Source organism: Cydia strobilella, chromosome 24, assembly GCF_947568885.1.
Source record: "Cydia strobilella chromosome 24, ilCydStro3.1, whole genome shotgun sequence".
Lineage (NCBI taxonomy): Eukaryota > Metazoa > Arthropoda > Insecta > Lepidoptera > Tortricidae > Cydia > Cydia strobilella.
The window spans coordinates 427,418-444,556 of NC_086064.1; the positions used below are offsets into that span (position 1 = coordinate 427,418).

At 40.4% G+C, this 17,139-nt stretch overlaps 2 protein-coding genes across 2 annotated transcripts in view; one reads left to right on the forward strand and one right to left on the reverse strand.

Annotated features, from left to right (window-relative positions):
* Positions 1-843: 843 nt before the first annotated feature.
* On the reverse strand, positions 844-13,334 carry LOC134752317 (EP300-interacting inhibitor of differentiation 3). The gene is made up of 7 exons (XM_063687987.1): positions 13,145-13,334; positions 12,246-12,356; positions 11,133-11,251; positions 9,506-9,675; positions 7,702-7,895; positions 5,969-6,111; positions 844-5,088 (listed from the first exon to the last, which is right to left on the reverse strand). Exons 1-7 carry the CDS (start codon positions 13,275-13,277, stop codon positions 5,035-5,037), a joined length of 924 nt encoding a protein of 307 aa, XP_063544057.1. The 5' UTR covers positions 13,278-13,334; the 3' UTR covers positions 844-5,034.
* Positions 13,335-15,113: 1,779 nt separating this feature from the next.
* Positions 15,114-17,139, forward strand: part of LOC134752313 (protein mahjong) — a 61,990-nt gene continuing 59,964 nt past the window's right edge. The window contains exons 1-2 of the mRNA XM_063687983.1: positions 15,114-15,511; positions 16,353-16,503. Of these exons, the coding sequence (XP_063544053.1) occupies positions 15,414-15,511; positions 16,353-16,503 (249 nt within the window). The 5' untranslated portion in view covers positions 15,114-15,413. The remainder of the gene's footprint in view (positions 15,512-16,352; positions 16,504-17,139) is intronic.

A 17,139-nucleotide genomic window follows, 5' to 3' on the forward strand; every position in this document is an offset into this window, starting at 1 on the left:
TTGATCCTTCCTAGCAGGGAAAAGTGCCACATTGATCCCTCCTAGCAGGGAAAAGTGCCACATTGATCCCTCCTAGCAGGGAAAAGTGTCACATTGATCCCTCCTAGCAGGGAAAAGTGCCACATTGATCCCTCTTAGCAGGGAAAAGTGCCACATTGATCCCTCCTAGCAGGGAAAAGACAAAGTGTCACATTGATCCTTCCTAGCGGGGAAGAAAAAGCCCTTTTTCGAATAGGTGATGTGAAAACCAATTTTAGTCCTGCCTGTATTAACCTTTTGGACGCCAATGACGGATATATTGGCACCGCAGGTCCAACACCAAAGACGGATTAATCTGTCAAAGAGCACAGAGCAACATAGACCTACGTGCATGTGCATAAAGTTCAATTTAAATTTTAACACTTCGGTGACGTGGCGTCCGATTGACAGCTTTTGTGTTTGACACGGCGTCGAAAAGATTAAACTGCTTCAGATTTTTAATAGGCGTGAGTCCAGGGGTCGGAAACCGGTATTTGCTCCATACAAAAATACCGGTATTATTACGTTCTTTTGTTTATAATTTCATTTTTAATGGGACGTTTTAATAATGCAAAATTGTTTCCTAAATACATGATTCAGTCCTACGTAATGAGCATAAAAAAATTCAAAATATTGGGCTATTTCGGGGTTTTAAAAAAATACCGGTTCCGAGTCCTGGGCGTGACATTCAAAAGGTTATCGTTTCTTGGCGTCAAGGGTTAAATTGGTGTTATATTGGTGGGGTAAAGGTACGATAAACAAAGAAGATTAAAAATCAACTTTAATTATCACAAAGTAAAAATACTTTTAATCTTAATTATTTCACATAACAGGTGTTTAAGACGGTATCAGTGGTATTTATGTCACTGGGGTAATTTGTGACGTTTTCAACCAAAAGGTACCACATTGTCGCTAGTCGATAACAAATATATATATAACTCCGTAATAGATGGATACAGTCTAAGGAAAAAACGTGCCTCGAAAATCACGAAAATTTGATTCTCGATCAGATGGCGCCACTGGTTTTGGCCTACTCTCGTTTAGAGGGCGTTGACTGTTTCGTTTGTTATTTATAATTTTAACGCATATCAGTAAAAGAACATGGGTCAAAATCATTAAAATAATTAATGCAAATAAAAAAAAACATTTATCCATATCTAAATACATTTTATCGTATTTTTAAAAATATTTATTTTTAGTTTTTAAGTGTGTCGACAGATGGCAGTGAATTTACTGGGGTTACAAAATTTACTATGACAGTACCGCTCTAGTATAAGTTACTCTATGTCTAAGTAGAAGCTATATGTATAGAAATAGCGCCTTATTGACAACCGACAATAAGTACCCTTTTGGTTGAGGATGGCACATTTGTTGTTTAAAGGGGCCCACCCATTACCAGTCAACTGTCAAATTTTTGTTCTGACTGACAGGCTGATATCGTTCGGTGTACTGGTAATAGGTGGGCCCCTTAACTTAAACAACAAACGTGTATGCGTATGTTATTTAAATTAGGAGATAGAAATATACGAATTAGTATAAAAATATGACCAGCGTCATACCGCCTTCTCATAGCATATGAGACCCAGTCTAACACATGCTTGAAATGAAAACAACAATAATCACATAATCTAAGCGTTACCAAAGAGAATTAAGTAGAAAGAGTGCTCACACATCAGTTTTGTTATCAAAAAGACTATTAGCAAAGATAGATATAACTTCGTAATAGATGTTTACAGTCTAAGGAAAAAACGTGCCTCGAAAATCAAGAAAATTTGATTCTCGTTCAGAGGGCACCACTGGTTTTGGCCCACTGTCGTATAGATGGCGTTGACTGTTTCGTTTGTTATTTAACAATTTTAACGCATATCAGTGAAAGAACATGGGTCAAAATCATAAAAATAATTAATGCATTTAAAAAAAATCATTTATCTATATTTAAATACATTTTATCGTATTTTTATAAATCTTAATTTTTAGTTTTAAAGTGTGTCGACAGATGGCAGTGAATTTACTGGGGTTACAAAATTTACTATGACAGTAACGCTCTAGTATAAGTTACTCTATGCTATTAGTTTCGTAGTCGACATCTAGCGTCAAGTAGCGGAATTATCAGTACTGCTACTCGAGACTAGATGTCACTTGTGTCGCGACTGACGAAGTGTATTTAACAATTTACAACTAATATTACAAGCAGTTGAAAAATAGAGTTCCGGTTAATCCGGTTATAATATTAGCTGAAAATCGTTGAGCATTAGACTTTCAGTTCGTCACGACATCTATTGTCAACTAGCAGTACTGATAATTAAATCCGCTACTTGAAATAACGCGTTTTGGTAAGAAAACTGATGTATGGAGTTACCACTCTTTCTTTACTTATATTTCTCTATGCTACAAAGGAATTTTAGGAAAGAGGTTAAATCTCTCGATTTGTGGTATTTTCTATAAAAAGGGACCATATTGTCGATGGCGCTTACGCCATTATAAACGATGCTGCGAAATAAATACAATGCCGCGCGACGCTGTGCGACGTAAGCGCCATCGAAAATAAGGTCCCTTTTCATAGAAAATGCCACATTTATTTGCTCATCTTTGGCGCAATTAATTAAGTAATAACTATCAATATAATCACCAGTTATCAACAGACGACCAAAATCCAAAATTGCACAATTCAATTCAGTGCTAACAATAACCAAACTTTCCATTTTCTAGATAGTTTGTGTCGTTCTCAACCAAAAGACGCTTCTGACATAAAGGCAAAGATGAAATGGGTGTTACAATTGGCAACCATAACGCCTTTTGGCTAATAATGTCACATTTGTTATTTGGTAACGTACAATACTTAATATGTGACGTTTTCAGCCAAAAGGTACCACATTGTCGCTTGTTGATAAGGTTGATTTCTAATTGAAGCTATATGGGAATAGCACCTTACTGACAAGCGACAATAAGTACCCTTTTGGTTGAAAATGGCACATATGTGGCTTTCCATCTTATGGACCCCTTAGGCATGGAACGCTACATATACACAGTAGCTAAAAAATAAGTGCATTCATTGCCAGGGAGGTTTTGGGATTATACTGAGCAACTTTTACTATGGGACCAACCCCGAAATCGCAAAAAAAATTTGGCTTTTTCATTCATTTTGGCTGGTCTAATTTCTATGGGAGGGTACTTTTTTTTTCGCAATTTCGGGGTTGGTCCCATAGTAAAAGTTGCTCAGTATAATCCCAAAACCTCCCTGGCAACGAATGCACTTATTTTTTAGCCACTCTGTATATACTGAAACACATCCAACTTGTCAGTAGGTAAAAGCGCGAAATTCAAATTTTCTATAGGAATTCGAACTTTTGCGCGTACATTTTTTTAATTTGCCTCCTTTTTCTACTGATAAACTGGCTGTGCGCCAGAGTATAGTGTAGTCTATTTGTGACGTTTTCAATCAAAAGGCACCACATTGTCGGGTGTCGATAAGGTTGATTTCAAATTGAATATATATGGCAATAGCGCCTTACTGACAAGCGACCATAAGTACCCTTTTGGTTGAAAATGGCACATTTATTGAGGATGATCCTAACTATTCAAATAACCATACAATAAATGTGGCTTTCCATTAATTAACTGCTATTCAAATCAGTCTCTTTTTTCGAACTGTCAAAACGATTTTGCTACTATGGAACTTATATGAAACACAACATGTGACGTCACAATCAAATTACCTACTCTTTATAGTTTTATACGGGTTTTAAAATAGAAATTGTACATACATACATACATACATATAATCACGCCTATTTCCCGGAGGGGTAGGCAGAGACCACGGATTTCCACTTGCTACGATCCTGACATACCTCTTTCGCTTCCTTCACTTTCATAACATTCCTCATACACGCTCGCCGGTTTAGGGTGCTCTTGACCTGGCCTTTCTTCAGGATTTCCCCGATCTGATCAGAGAAAGTCCGCCGAGATCTGCCCCTTCCAACTCCCGTTTCTACCTCTCCCTTATACACTCTCTTTGTTAGCCTTCTTTCACTCATTCTTTCCACGTGTCCAAACCATCTCAACATACCTTTCTCAATTTTTGTCACTACATCTTCGCTCAGTCCACACTTTTTCCTTATCACACTGTTCCTAATTCTATCTTGTAATCTCACACCACACACACTTCTCAACGCTCTCATTTCTACTGCATTCACTTGGCTCTGATGCCTCTTCTGCCATACCCAACTTTCGCTACCATACATAAGTGTAGGCACCAGCACCCCTCTATGCACAGCCAACCGTGCCTTTTGCGACACCTTCTGGCTGCTCATAAAAGCGTTAAGTGCCCCATTCACGCGATTTCCAGCACTCACTCTCCTTTCAATATCTTTATCATGCTTACCGTTCCTAGTGAATAATGTTCCCAGATACACAAACTCTTTCACTTGTTCTACTCTTTCTTGACCAATCAAAATTTCACAGTTTGTCATATATTCCTCCTTTTCAAATACCATAACTTTCGTCTTACTTACATTTATTTTCATTCCTTTCCTTTCAAAAGATCCATGCATTCTAGTTACCATCTCCTGCAACTCTTGAAATTGTGTCTAAAAATAACTGCTGTCTACGTTTGTCTATTAATCTTCTGGTGCTTTATTTCATGCATGTTGAAAAATGATTTGTGGTATTTTCTATAAAAAGGGACCTTATTGTCGATGGTGCTTACGCCATTATTAACGATGCTCCGATATAAATACAATGCCGCGCGACGCTGTGCGGCGTAAGCGCCATCGACAATAAGGTCCCTTCCTTTTCATAGAAAATGCCCCAATTATTTCAAATACAGTCAAATACACCATTGCTGTTGTAATTTCTGATGGAGTGGTCCATATTGCACATGAATCATAAGGACCCTTCTGTGATGGAAAGCCACAAATGCCTACGGCGATCTTCACATTGGATGCCGATACCTACATCACTTCGGTGTGCGAGTGGGACATAAACGTGATAAGCGTTCTCGCTCACACACACTGGTCACTATCGCTTGAGCACCATCATCGGCTGTTTGATGTTGAACGCCTTTATCAGTTCCTGAAACAAATACATTTCTTTATTTGTGGTATTTTCTATGAAAAGGGACCTTAATGTCGATGGAGCTTACGCCATTATAAACGATGTTCCGAAATAAATACAATGCCGCGCGGCGCTGTGCGGCGTAAGCGCCATCGACAATAAGGTCCCTTTTCATAGAAAATGCCCCATATAAGTTAAAAATGCCCCATATGATCGCCTATGACGTTAAAACACGCCGGAAGCGTTTCCTAGCCGTCCCGACGTACTTAGTACTTTTAGGGGTTAAATGAGAAAATAAAAAAAATAAAGTTTTTCAAATTATATCGTGTTACATGTCAAATGAAAGAGCTCATTATGAGAACCTCAAATGTATTTTTTTTTTAATTTTAGGATAAACCATTTAGAAGTTATTTAAGAAAGGAGGCAAAAAGTGACTATTCCCCCCCTTTATCTCCGAAACTACCGGGTCTATAATTTTGAAAAAAATACACAAAATAGATCTTAACCTATAGATTACAGGAAAACCTATTAGAAATATATTATACTTTTTTAAAAAAAAAGTGCAGTCAAGCATGAGTCGGACTTAATTACTTATTTTTTGATCCAACCCCTACGGGTTTTAAAGACATTTCACTCACGTTTCACATGAATTGTTAAAAATTGTGTAATGTACGGAACCCTTGGAACGCGAGTCCGACTGGAACTTGGCCGGTTTTTTGTTTTATTTCGGTATATTTAATTATTCATTTTTATTTATTTATTATTATTCGGAGATCCCACAGCCGTTAACATGTCCATAGGTTTTATAAATATGATACAAAAAGCCAATTACAGGTTCTCACCAGGTCCCAAGGTAACAGACAGGTACCAGATAATTATGAACTGTTTAACTGTTTACCTGCCACCGCTGCATGTCTAGACTGATTATGAACTGGTTCTCCTGGGCGAGGTCCCCGCCCCCGCCCCCCCCGGCGCCCCCGCCCCCCGCGCCTCGCTCGTGCTCACTCAGCGGCGCTATGAACGGCAACCCGTGATCTTCATCTGAAACACACTAATAATTATATCTGCTATTCTTTCTGTAATTGTAACCATCATTAGTTACTTCAAATGGGGATGTTGACATGAATCGCGAATATATAAAATTTAATGTTTTTACCATAGCAGGGAATATTAGAATGCAGAAAATCATATTTTGTAAGTGTTAATTTAATATGCGTAAAAAATTAATTAAAAATAATTAAATGTACTTAAAATAATGCCCAGCATCACGTGACTGCAAACGCAAATCGGAGCGCGTGACGTCACGTTGTGAGAAACACGCACAGACAAGTTGTCAAACCTGGTGGTCCTCTGTCACCGACAGCCGTTTGTTTATCACATCGTTACGTCATCCAGATCACGTGACAGCTTGGAGCGTTTTTGCGCGAAATTTAAACACTGAACTAATTAACATCGATTTTTTATTAAAAATTAATGAATAAAAATGAAAAATTTTTTTTTTGCAATAATTACGTGTCTATCTATAAAATGAAAACAATTCTGCTGTGTTATGCTAGATTAAAAACCGGCAAGTGCGAGTCGGACTCGCACTTGGTCGATTTTTTTACAAGTTTTTATGTAAATTGCATTAATTGTATAGGTAGATAGGTATGTTTGTACGGGTCAAATCTTGAAAGTAAAATTTGACCTACGGAGCATGGCACACTGCGTCCGATTCGCACGTGCGTCGCTCCAACGTACGAGCAGGATGTAGTGTACGTACACATGCTCAAACTTCGGAGCGACGTGCGAATCGAACGCGGTGTGCCGTGCCCCAGTTCCTGGTTTCCGATGAAGCTGAAAATTTTTACGCTAAAAAACAAAAGATATTTATCGATGTGGCAGGAGACAGCGCCCTCTCTGACCAGGAATGAGAGATGGTGGATGTTCTCCACAGATCTTGCAAAGCTCCCCGGATCGAGAACAGTATGGAAGTAACTGAGTGGTCCGCCTGTTTGGTAGCTCAGTGTAAGTGGTATATTTACCGACATAGCAGGACACAGCGCCCTCTCTGACCAGGAACGAGAGGTGGTAGATGTTCTCCACAGATCTTGCGAAGCTCCCCGGATCGAGGACAGTATGGAAGTAACTGAGCGGTCCGCCTGTACGTTGGAAGCTCAGTGTAAGTGGTATATTTACCGACATAGCAGGACACAGCGCCCTCTCTGACCAGCAACGAGAGGTGGTAGATGTTCTCCACAGATCTTGCGAAGCTCCCCGGATCGAGGACAGTATGGAAGTAACTGAGCGGTCCGCCTGTTTGGTAGCTCAGTGTAAGTGGTATATTTACCGACATAGCAGGAGACAGCGCCCTCTCTGACCAGGAACGAGAGGTGGTAGATGTTCTCCACAGATCTTGCAAAGCTCCCCGGATCAAGAACAGTATGGAAGTAACTGAGCGGTCCGCCTGTTTGGTAGCTCAGTGTATGTGATATATTTACCGACATAGCAGGACACAGCGCCCTCTCTGACCAGGAACGAGAGGTGGTAGATGTTCTCCACAGATCTTGCGAAGCTCCCCGGATCGAGGACAGTATGTAAGTAGCTGAGCGGTCCGCCTGTTTGGTAGCTCAGTGTATGTGGTATATTTACCGACATAGCAGGACACAGCGCCCTCTCTGACCAGAAATGAGAGGTGGTAGATGTTCTCCACAGATCGTGCGAAGCTCCCCGGATCAAGGACAGTATGGAAGTAGCTGAGCGGTCCGCCTGTACGTTGGTAGGTTTTGGTCACGAAACGCTTCACGCGAGCCACCATTTCTGCGCCCTCCTCTGTCTTGTCCATTCTGAAAAATACATTAATCAAGGGCCTGACACTCTTTGATAGAGAAAGATAGTCTTATTGCGATTCCTATAAGAGGAAAGAGAAAATAGTGCCATGATTTGTCCTTATCACCGACCGGTTGGCATCATAGGTAGGAGGCGATGGCGAAATACCGAAATTTATAAGAGTGAAAGAGAAACAATCCTATGCTGCCCAAATTTTATATGAATATTCTTTCTCTTAACCCCGGTCGCTCGGTGGCGCGTCTATAACTACATACTATTTCTTTGACATTATTAATGGGGTTGGCCGGTCGAAATAATTAGCAGATGGCGCCAGCATAGCTTGCCCTGTCAATCCCTAGAATTGTGTCAAATTTTTGTTTTTTTTTAATGCCCTGGATGCGAGGCTTTTAAGCCAAATCTCATAGAAAAAGGGGCAAGCTATGATGGCGCCATCTTTGCAAACCTTTGACAGTTGCTTACCCCATTACATCAAAACCAACATGCAAAGTTCTACAACTCTTTAATAGCTTAACAATTAACAAAACATGTTAATTTAGAAAATGACCCTCGTTCCGGGTCATTCCTGATGCAGAGGCTGTCTACCGCGGTTAAGCGTGGCAACGCGGCGAGCGTGATGGGCACCTTTGCGTCTGGAAGGGCGCGGGACGAGTTGTTTGACTAGGTTGTGGCTTTGTTTAGTTATTTAGTTTATAGATTATTTTAATGTACCTTTTAATCGATTGTATTCAATGTAAATTTAATTCTAAATTTGTATAAAATAAATTATTTAGAAAATAGATCAATTTAAGCAGCATACGAGAAGAAGCCCTCCTACACGCTCCGGCTGTGGAATAAAGGTTTTGTCGAGGGGCTACAGTATTCTTAAAAAAAAACCCGGCCAAGTGCGAGTCGGACTCGCGCACCGAGGGTTCCGTACATTACACAATTTAAACAATGTATTTTTTATGTGAAACGTGAGTGAAAGGTAAATTGCGGTTTACGATTTATGACGTATTAAAAAAAACTACTTACTAGATCTCGTTCAAACCAATTTTCGGTGGAAGTTTGCATGGTAATGTACATCATATATTTTTTTCAGTTTTATCATTCTCTTATTTTAGAAGTTACAGGGGTGGGGGGGGGGGGGAGACACACATTTTACCACTTTGTTTGTGTTTGTTTTAAGTGTCTCTCGCGCAAACTATTCAGTTTAGAAAAAAATGATATTAGAAACCTCAATATCATTTTTGAAGACCTATCCATAGATACCCCACACGTATGGGTTTGATGAAAAAAAAATTTTTGAGTTTCAGTTCTAAGTATGGGGAACCCCCAAAATTAATATTTTTTTTCCAATTTTTGTGTGAAAATCTTAATGCGGTTCACAAAATACATCTACTTACCAAGTTTCAACAGTATAAGTTCTTACAGTTTCGGAAAAAAGTGGCTGTGACATACGGACGGACAGACAGACAGACATGACGAATCCATAAGGGTTCCGTTTTTTGCCATTTGGCTACGGAACCCTAAAAAGGAGTGTACAGTTTTTAAAGGTTGGGCAACGCGCATAGGCTACGGTGACCGCTTATCATCAGGCGGGCCGTATGCATGTGGTAAGAAAACTTACTTGTCTACATTAGCGGGGGCCTTCTTCTCGGCCAGCGCCTGCCGCTCCACGCGCCTGCGCTCGGCGCGCGGGCGCTCCTCCGGCGGCGCGGCGTCGAAGGCCCCGAACAGCGAGCAAGTCGCCGGAGCCTCCAGCGGGAATGACACGTTCCAAAATTCAGGCTTCTCTTTCTGTCAAATCAAATGTAATCTTCTAGAGATGCGACGGATAGTTGCTTGGCCGGATACCGAATGTTCGGACTGACCATCGGCCGGTCATGGAACTGGCGCGAATCAGGGATGTTGCGGATGCCGATTTTTTGACATCCGCGGATGCGGGTTTTTAAAGGCTCACATCTGCGGATGCGGATGTCGAGATTAGTTACATAAAAAACGTCAAATACACTATAGTAATTTTTATTTTTAAAAAAGCAAAACTTAGTATTTGAACAAGAATATAGGTGCCCCCCTTTCGCATGAGTATAAAGTCCAAATAAAACAAATTATTCACTTCTTGTCGCTGTCCGTCATAGGCTAAAGTGCTCGATCGACGAATCACAAAAACGAAACGAGATTCCTATTGGCTAATGACGAAATTACCTAGCACTTACGCCGCCGTTAAGACGTTCCTGTACCCACCTGTTCCACATCCGCATCTGCATTAAGCTCCGCATCGATTTTATGCGGATGCGGATGTTGAAAATAATGCGGAAGTTCCGCGGTTGTGGATGCGAATATTCGCAACATCCCTAGTGCGAATCACCAGTATGTCGGTGTGGAGCACCCGAGCAGACGTTACACCACACGGTATTTGACTGTCCTCTAACCAAGTACCATGGGCAAGTGGAGAATTTTACTACCTATATTAAAGAAGCGGTACAATACTTAAAAACTGTATCTCTGAAGTAGAGTAACACAAAAAGCCAAACGAAAAAATAAACGGCCGAATATTTGGTATCCGGTCGCCGAATATCTGTTTCGTAGTGAACGTTCGCGTGGAATCATTTATAGGTTCGCAATGAGTGCGCGTGCAAGTGTGGTATGTTTAAATTGTTTTAAAATACAGCCTGGTGACAGACAGACGGACAGTCGAGTCTTAGTAATAGGGTCCCGTTTTAGTAATAGCATAGAGTAACTTATACTAGAGCGGTACTGTCATAGTAAATTTTGTAACCTCAGTAAATTCACTGCCATCTGTCGACACACTTTAAAACTAAAAATGAAGATTTATAAAAATACGATAGAATGTATTTAAATATAGATAAATGATTTTTTTTATTTGCATTAATTATTTTTATGATTTTGACCCATGTTCTTTCACTGATATGCGTTAAAATTATAAATAACAAACGAAACCGTCAACGCCCTCTATACGAGTGTAGGCCAAAACTAGTAGCGCCCTCTGAACGAGAATCAAATTTTCTTGATTTTCGAGGCACGTTTTTTCCTTAGACTGTATCTATCTATTACGGAGTTATATCTATCTTTGTTTATAGGTTCGAAATGAGTGCGCGTGCAAGTGTGGTATGTTTAAATTGTTTTAAAATACAGCCTGGTGACAGACAGACGGACAGTCGAGTGTTAGTAATAGGGTCCCGGTACGGAACCCTAAAAAAGGGGAGTTCTGTGGTGTTCCCTATGCTACTTACAATATGGGCGGCGAGGTCGCGGCGCTCGTACACGTGCACGGCGCCGGACACGCCGGCGGCGCACGTGGCCGCCATCTGGCTGGCCGCGCGGAGCACCCGCGACGCTAGGAAGCTCTCAGCTGAAATAAAAACACCTTACAGTTACCAGCAGAGATAGCTAAGTAGGATGTTCAAAATGTGTTCAGTTATTTTTGAGCATCACCACTAACTGTACATCACTAGTTTGGGATTTTTTTTTATGTGAGTCAGCAAACGAGCAGACGAGCCGCCTGATGGGAAGCAGTTATCGTCGCCCATGGACGTAAGCAACATCACAGGAGCCACTTAAGCATTGCCGACCCTTGAGAACCCTAAATACCCGCTTCTTGAAGAATCCCATGTCGTAGCACAAAGGAAATACCTCAGGAGGCAACTCATTCCACATTCTGCACGTTCTGGGAAGAAACGAGCGGGATGCCCGCTTATTCATGGTGTGCCATGTGTCTAAGAAGTGAGGATGAGCTTTGCTCCTTTGGTGGGAGGTGCGGTGATAGAAACGAGACGAGGGCACCAGATCAAAAAGTTCTTCGGAACATTCCCCATTGTACAGACGGTAGAACATGCTGGGATTGTTAAGGAACCCCAATTAGGTGCAATTGGACCTCCTGGCGTCCATTATCTCAATGGGAGGACAACATTTGAAAGACAATTCAATTCAGCCACAAAATAAATAATAGCACTAGGTACAGAAGATTGAAAGATTCACTCTCTAATAAAACGCGTCAGACAGATATGACCGCTAGGTGGCGCAAGCGCGTCCGTTCCATAGCGGTGCGCGGCAACTACTATGGCTAGACACTAAAATTGGTGTGGGCCGCATGTACTTGTAGTGACGCGACTAAATCGCAGTGAGCCACGCCTGATTCAAGATGAGATTAGCTCAGGACGGGTACAGATGGCCTCAAAGAATTTATTATTATATATGAATGCACAGACAGCTTAAAATAGCTGATACATGCATATCAATGTCCTGCACTTGTGTTTTGTCCATTCGTAAAATGTTTGTCGAGTCTGTTTTTAAAGGAGTTCACTGAAGGCGCACTGATTACTTTTGTAATGTAATTAATTAGTTACTTGGATTCTTGACTCGGTCCTCCATGGAGCCCTGCTGCAGCAGCTCATTGGCCTCCTTGATGACGTTGGTTGTGTACTCCATCTTCTCATCCATGCTGGCACCTTCCAGTTCTGAAAATTACTGACAATGAAGTCTTAGACGATTTAAGACACTTCTTTTTTTTAATCTGACTTGGGCTCTATTCCTCTAGGGGTAATTAGAGCGGTAATACACCATGGGGGGACTGTGCGGTAGCCTGGGGAAAATCCAGGACCCTTCCGCATTACACAACACAGTTTGGCTATGCTGGAATACTCCTAAAGAATTTTTGCTCCAGCGCAGATCAGTTCAGCGGTCTCAACCTCCAGAGACTGAAAACGCCAAGATGCTATTGACTCTGCCAAGGTCATAGCCTTGACATTAAGTAAAGGCCGGTCAAGACGGGATGATCAAATCAACCGATTTGATCAAAAAAGAAATTGGCGTCAATCTTCAATTTAATCAACGCTTTTAGATTTATGGTGATATTTGAGCGCTCTAAATTTAAAAAAAGGCCTGAAACGCAAATACTAGCATCACAAATTGGTATTCTTGCATCCACACCACCTGATTTAATGAGATTGGCGAAAAATTGTTCCCGTCTGGACTGGCCTTAAACGACGCTGTGCCACCACGGCATTCCTTTGTAATGTAAAACATATCATTTAAATCGCACCGGCTTAACGTTTCAGTAATAAAAGACCACTCGAAAAAAAAGTTTATGCCAAGGACTTATTTGGCAGTTAATACACATATCGAACTTTTTCGGATTTGCGGACCACTTCAGGTGCTCCTAGGGGCGACCAGTAGTCCGCGGATCACCCTGAAGGACCACTGATTACAGAAATAACAGACCTTGGCGCGTTACTGGTTTGCTTACCGAGTTTTGAAAACCCTTCAAGGAAATTTCGATACTGCACTTTTCTGTCGATGCTCATCCTGCTCCGCGTCGTCATCGACGAGCTCGAGCTCGGGCTTGGCCCGGAGGAGCTCTTGTCCTTTCTCTTGCTCATCTTCAAACTTCAAAATTGTTTCAAGTTTTATTTTGATACCAACAATGGCGGGCAGCCGGCAGGTGGACACGATTTTTTTGAGTTGACTGAACGAGTGTTGCCAGCGTACTTTTTAAAATTCCCACAAATACTACGCTACAAGCTCGTTGTATGCCTCTCTTTCTAAAAGATATGGTTTTTGTACTTGTAGCTTTAAAAAATGAATAGGCCCTAAATAGGAATAAATTGAGACTTCAGTCCAAGGAGGCTCCAATATTCCTGCCCCCTACAGTTCACGCACGCTTCCTTTTTTATTGGAGGACTTGGAGAATATAATTATGTTATTTAAGGCCGTAACACACCGTCGCACCGCACCAAGGTCATTTTGCGACGCATCCATAAGTAAGAGCGAGAAAGCGATATCTCTTTCTCGCTCTTACTTATGGGTGCGTCGCACAATGACCTTGGTGCGGTGCGATGGTGTGTTACAGGATTCAGATTCAGATTATTTGTTGGTAAAAATAATTACGGCTGAAAATAGTTACGGCCATTAGTTTGGCCCAGGACTGTCTCATTTCAAACACAGACAGAGAGAATCACACTGTCTTTGTCATTTGTCTTACGCTAGTACCTATACTAGCACCCAAAAGAAAGGGATGAGTATTATTTTCCTGGTACTTACTGCCTGACATATTGTGTTTGCCAGGCTATACTTCTACTTGTGTGTCTTCCTTGCTTTTACAATTCACGCACGGGTGCATAGGATGCGCACAGGAAACCGTTTTAACAGCTTTATGTATCAATGACAAGTTATTGATTTCTTATATGCCTTATGTGATTATTGTTATATTAATTCTAAATGTTAACTAAGTGCATAATTTCAAACACAATCCTGTATTGTTGATGAATACATATGATGATGATGATGAAAATCGTTTTGACAGTTGGAAAAAAGAAACTGATTTGATTAGTACTTTAGTAGTCAAATACCCTATTAGATTTAGATTATAAACTAGTTAATGAATGTATTGAATGTACAGTGTAAAATAAAATTGCCTTACGATAAATAAATAAAATAATACCCTATTGACAACAAACGTGAATTAATCTACAAATTGTGGATTTATCGTTTTTCCTGGCAACTTTACAAAATAGAAATGACATTTCTGGGACGTTTTTCGGATTTTACTTATATAAAACTCTATACACGAAATTACGTTAGTGTTGCCAGGCGTACAATAATTGTCGTACATGTACGATAATTTGGGCTCCGGTACGATGTACGTTCCAAAAAGCATTATCGTACGCAAAAGTACGATAATTTCAACCCTTGGACGATGCCACCCAAAAACTCTAGTATTTTAAGCAAAATATGATACTTTCCCTCAGCAATAGGCACCTTTTGGGGGTTCGGCTCCTTAGTGTGTCAAAAATGTCGAAATTTCCTGTAAATTTAGAAGAGAATTGCGTTTTCTTTGATTATACATTGGACATGTAAGCTTATTTTGCAAGTTCTTTTTTCCTATCTGGCTTTTACTGCCTGCAATTTTGCACAGGGTGAATTTGCCAATGCCGGTTTTTGACTTTCACACGTGAGGAGAATGTTCGATATTCTTGGGAGTATGTGGTTGGGAAAACCTAGAAACAAATAATTGTTATGAATATCACAGACAAACACATGACGAATACAAAAATTAGCAGAAATTTTAGACGTAGTGCCTTTTTCATAGGCGTACGATATTTTTTTCATCAGTACGATAATTTTGACGTATTATATTCTTTGATTTTGACACTCAAATACGATAATTCTCTTTCGCTCACCTGGTAACACTGAATTACGCACTTAAAAAAACATTTTGGTGATAAATGGAGGCAGAATGCCCTAGTCCCAGGGTCATTCGGATATGAAAAAAAAGAAGTACGCGGTATAAAGACAATGCGTTTGTGATTATGTTATAACGATAAAACGAAATTTATTTGTAAAATAAAATATAATTTTATACAATTGTAAATAAAATAATGTAAAAATTAATTACACAAATCGCAGTATACAAGGAAGTGTGACAAATAGTGTTTTCGTTTTTCATGTCCGTGACAGTTGTGAGCAAGGTTATAAATTAATAATTTTGTGAATTAGATACGTTCAAGTGGAAAATAATGGATTCGGCTCCAGCCCAGGAAGTCACGGAGCTGCTGAAGCAATGGGAGGAGCAGCACTTGACGCCGAACTACGATCCGATTCCCACTTTGACGAGGTAAGACGTCTTCAGGGAGCACAGAGACAAACGTCAAAATTGGCACATCACATTGTAAACTGAAATCAACGTGTGGATTGTTATTTTTGGTCGCGGAGACATGTACCCTGCTCTAGCTGGCCACATGTTCGCCAAATGACTGAAATGGAGCTCCATATGCTTCATGAGCATAGCATACCATAGCCACAACCCCAGTTTTCAGCTATATTCAATCACTACTTTTTCAAAAGTAATGTTTCAAGTTTACAAGTTAAAACTTGTTGATTAGATTGCAGATATTAATTATAACACCATATTGTATAATTAAAGTATAGAAAAATCTAGAATATTCTTCTAATTACATACTGTATCAAATACCATCTGTATTAATATTTTTTTTATTCTGTTCAAACCGTGATTAGGTACTTAACCTTACTTTTACAAAAAAAAAGCATTACTCCATACCTCAATGGTATGTTGGACTAAACAGACATTGTAATTTTATTATTGTAAAAAATAAATTGTATAGAACTGCACCCAAAAATACTGTAGGTAACCCAAAATACCACTACTCAAGTGGCGACCATGGGGGGAAGAGCTTCCTCAAAGTAGACCCCAGATGCGTTGGGACGACGACATCAAGAAGACTGCGGGGAAACAGTGGCTCCAAGTCGCACAAAACCGCGACAAATGGCGCAAAATGAAGGAGGCCTGCACCCAAAGGGTAGAAAAAGGCTAAAAAGAGAGAGAGAGAGAGGTTGTGGTCTATGTTATATGTCTTCCTTTACACTGTTGGTCATTGGTCTTTTCGTTAGGTAGGCATCTCACTTACAGTTTTTCAATTTAGATTTTGTTTTTTCAGGATAGCAGAAATAATAGAAGCGGAGACTGAGAATTTCATGAAGAAGGATCCTGATCCTTTTGATGAAAGGCACCCGTCTCGGACAGACCCGGAGTGCGCGCTCGGACATGCGCTTAAGGTCATGTTCAAGAAGGACTCCTTCATGACTAAGGTACACTACACTCTTGAACTAACTCATCTCAGGCATTCCTATTGGCATCAATAAGGTTACTAGAGACCACTTGGGGCATTTGGCTACAAAAACTGGCCAAGAGCGAGTCGGACTCATGCACGTAGGGTTCCGTACCATTACGCAAAGAAGGGCAAAAAAATCACGTTTGTTGTATGGGGGCCCCATTTAAATATTTATTATATTCTGTTTTTAGTATTTGTTGTTATAGCGGCAACAGAAATACATCATCTGTGAAAATTTCAACTATCTAGCTATCACGGTTCATGAGATATAGCTTGGTGACAGACGGACAGACAGACATCGGAGTCTTAGTAATAGGGTCCCGTTTTTACCTTTTGGGTATGGAACCCTAAAAACATTGCATCATTATGGAGATAAAGTTAGATACAAGAGGCTCTGTGAGCTGTAGACCCTGCGAACCTCCCTGGATTTGCCACTGAAAGAATCCAAAAATAAACTGACAAAAAAATTACAAATAATTATTGTACTTGCTTACAAAATTCCATGAGAATTGGTGGTAGAGGAGAACAGTTGGTCATACGAAAGCATTTTGTGCCCAAGCTGGAACCTTTGCTTTTGCGGTTATCAAAATTATGTAATTCTGCCATTAAGTGA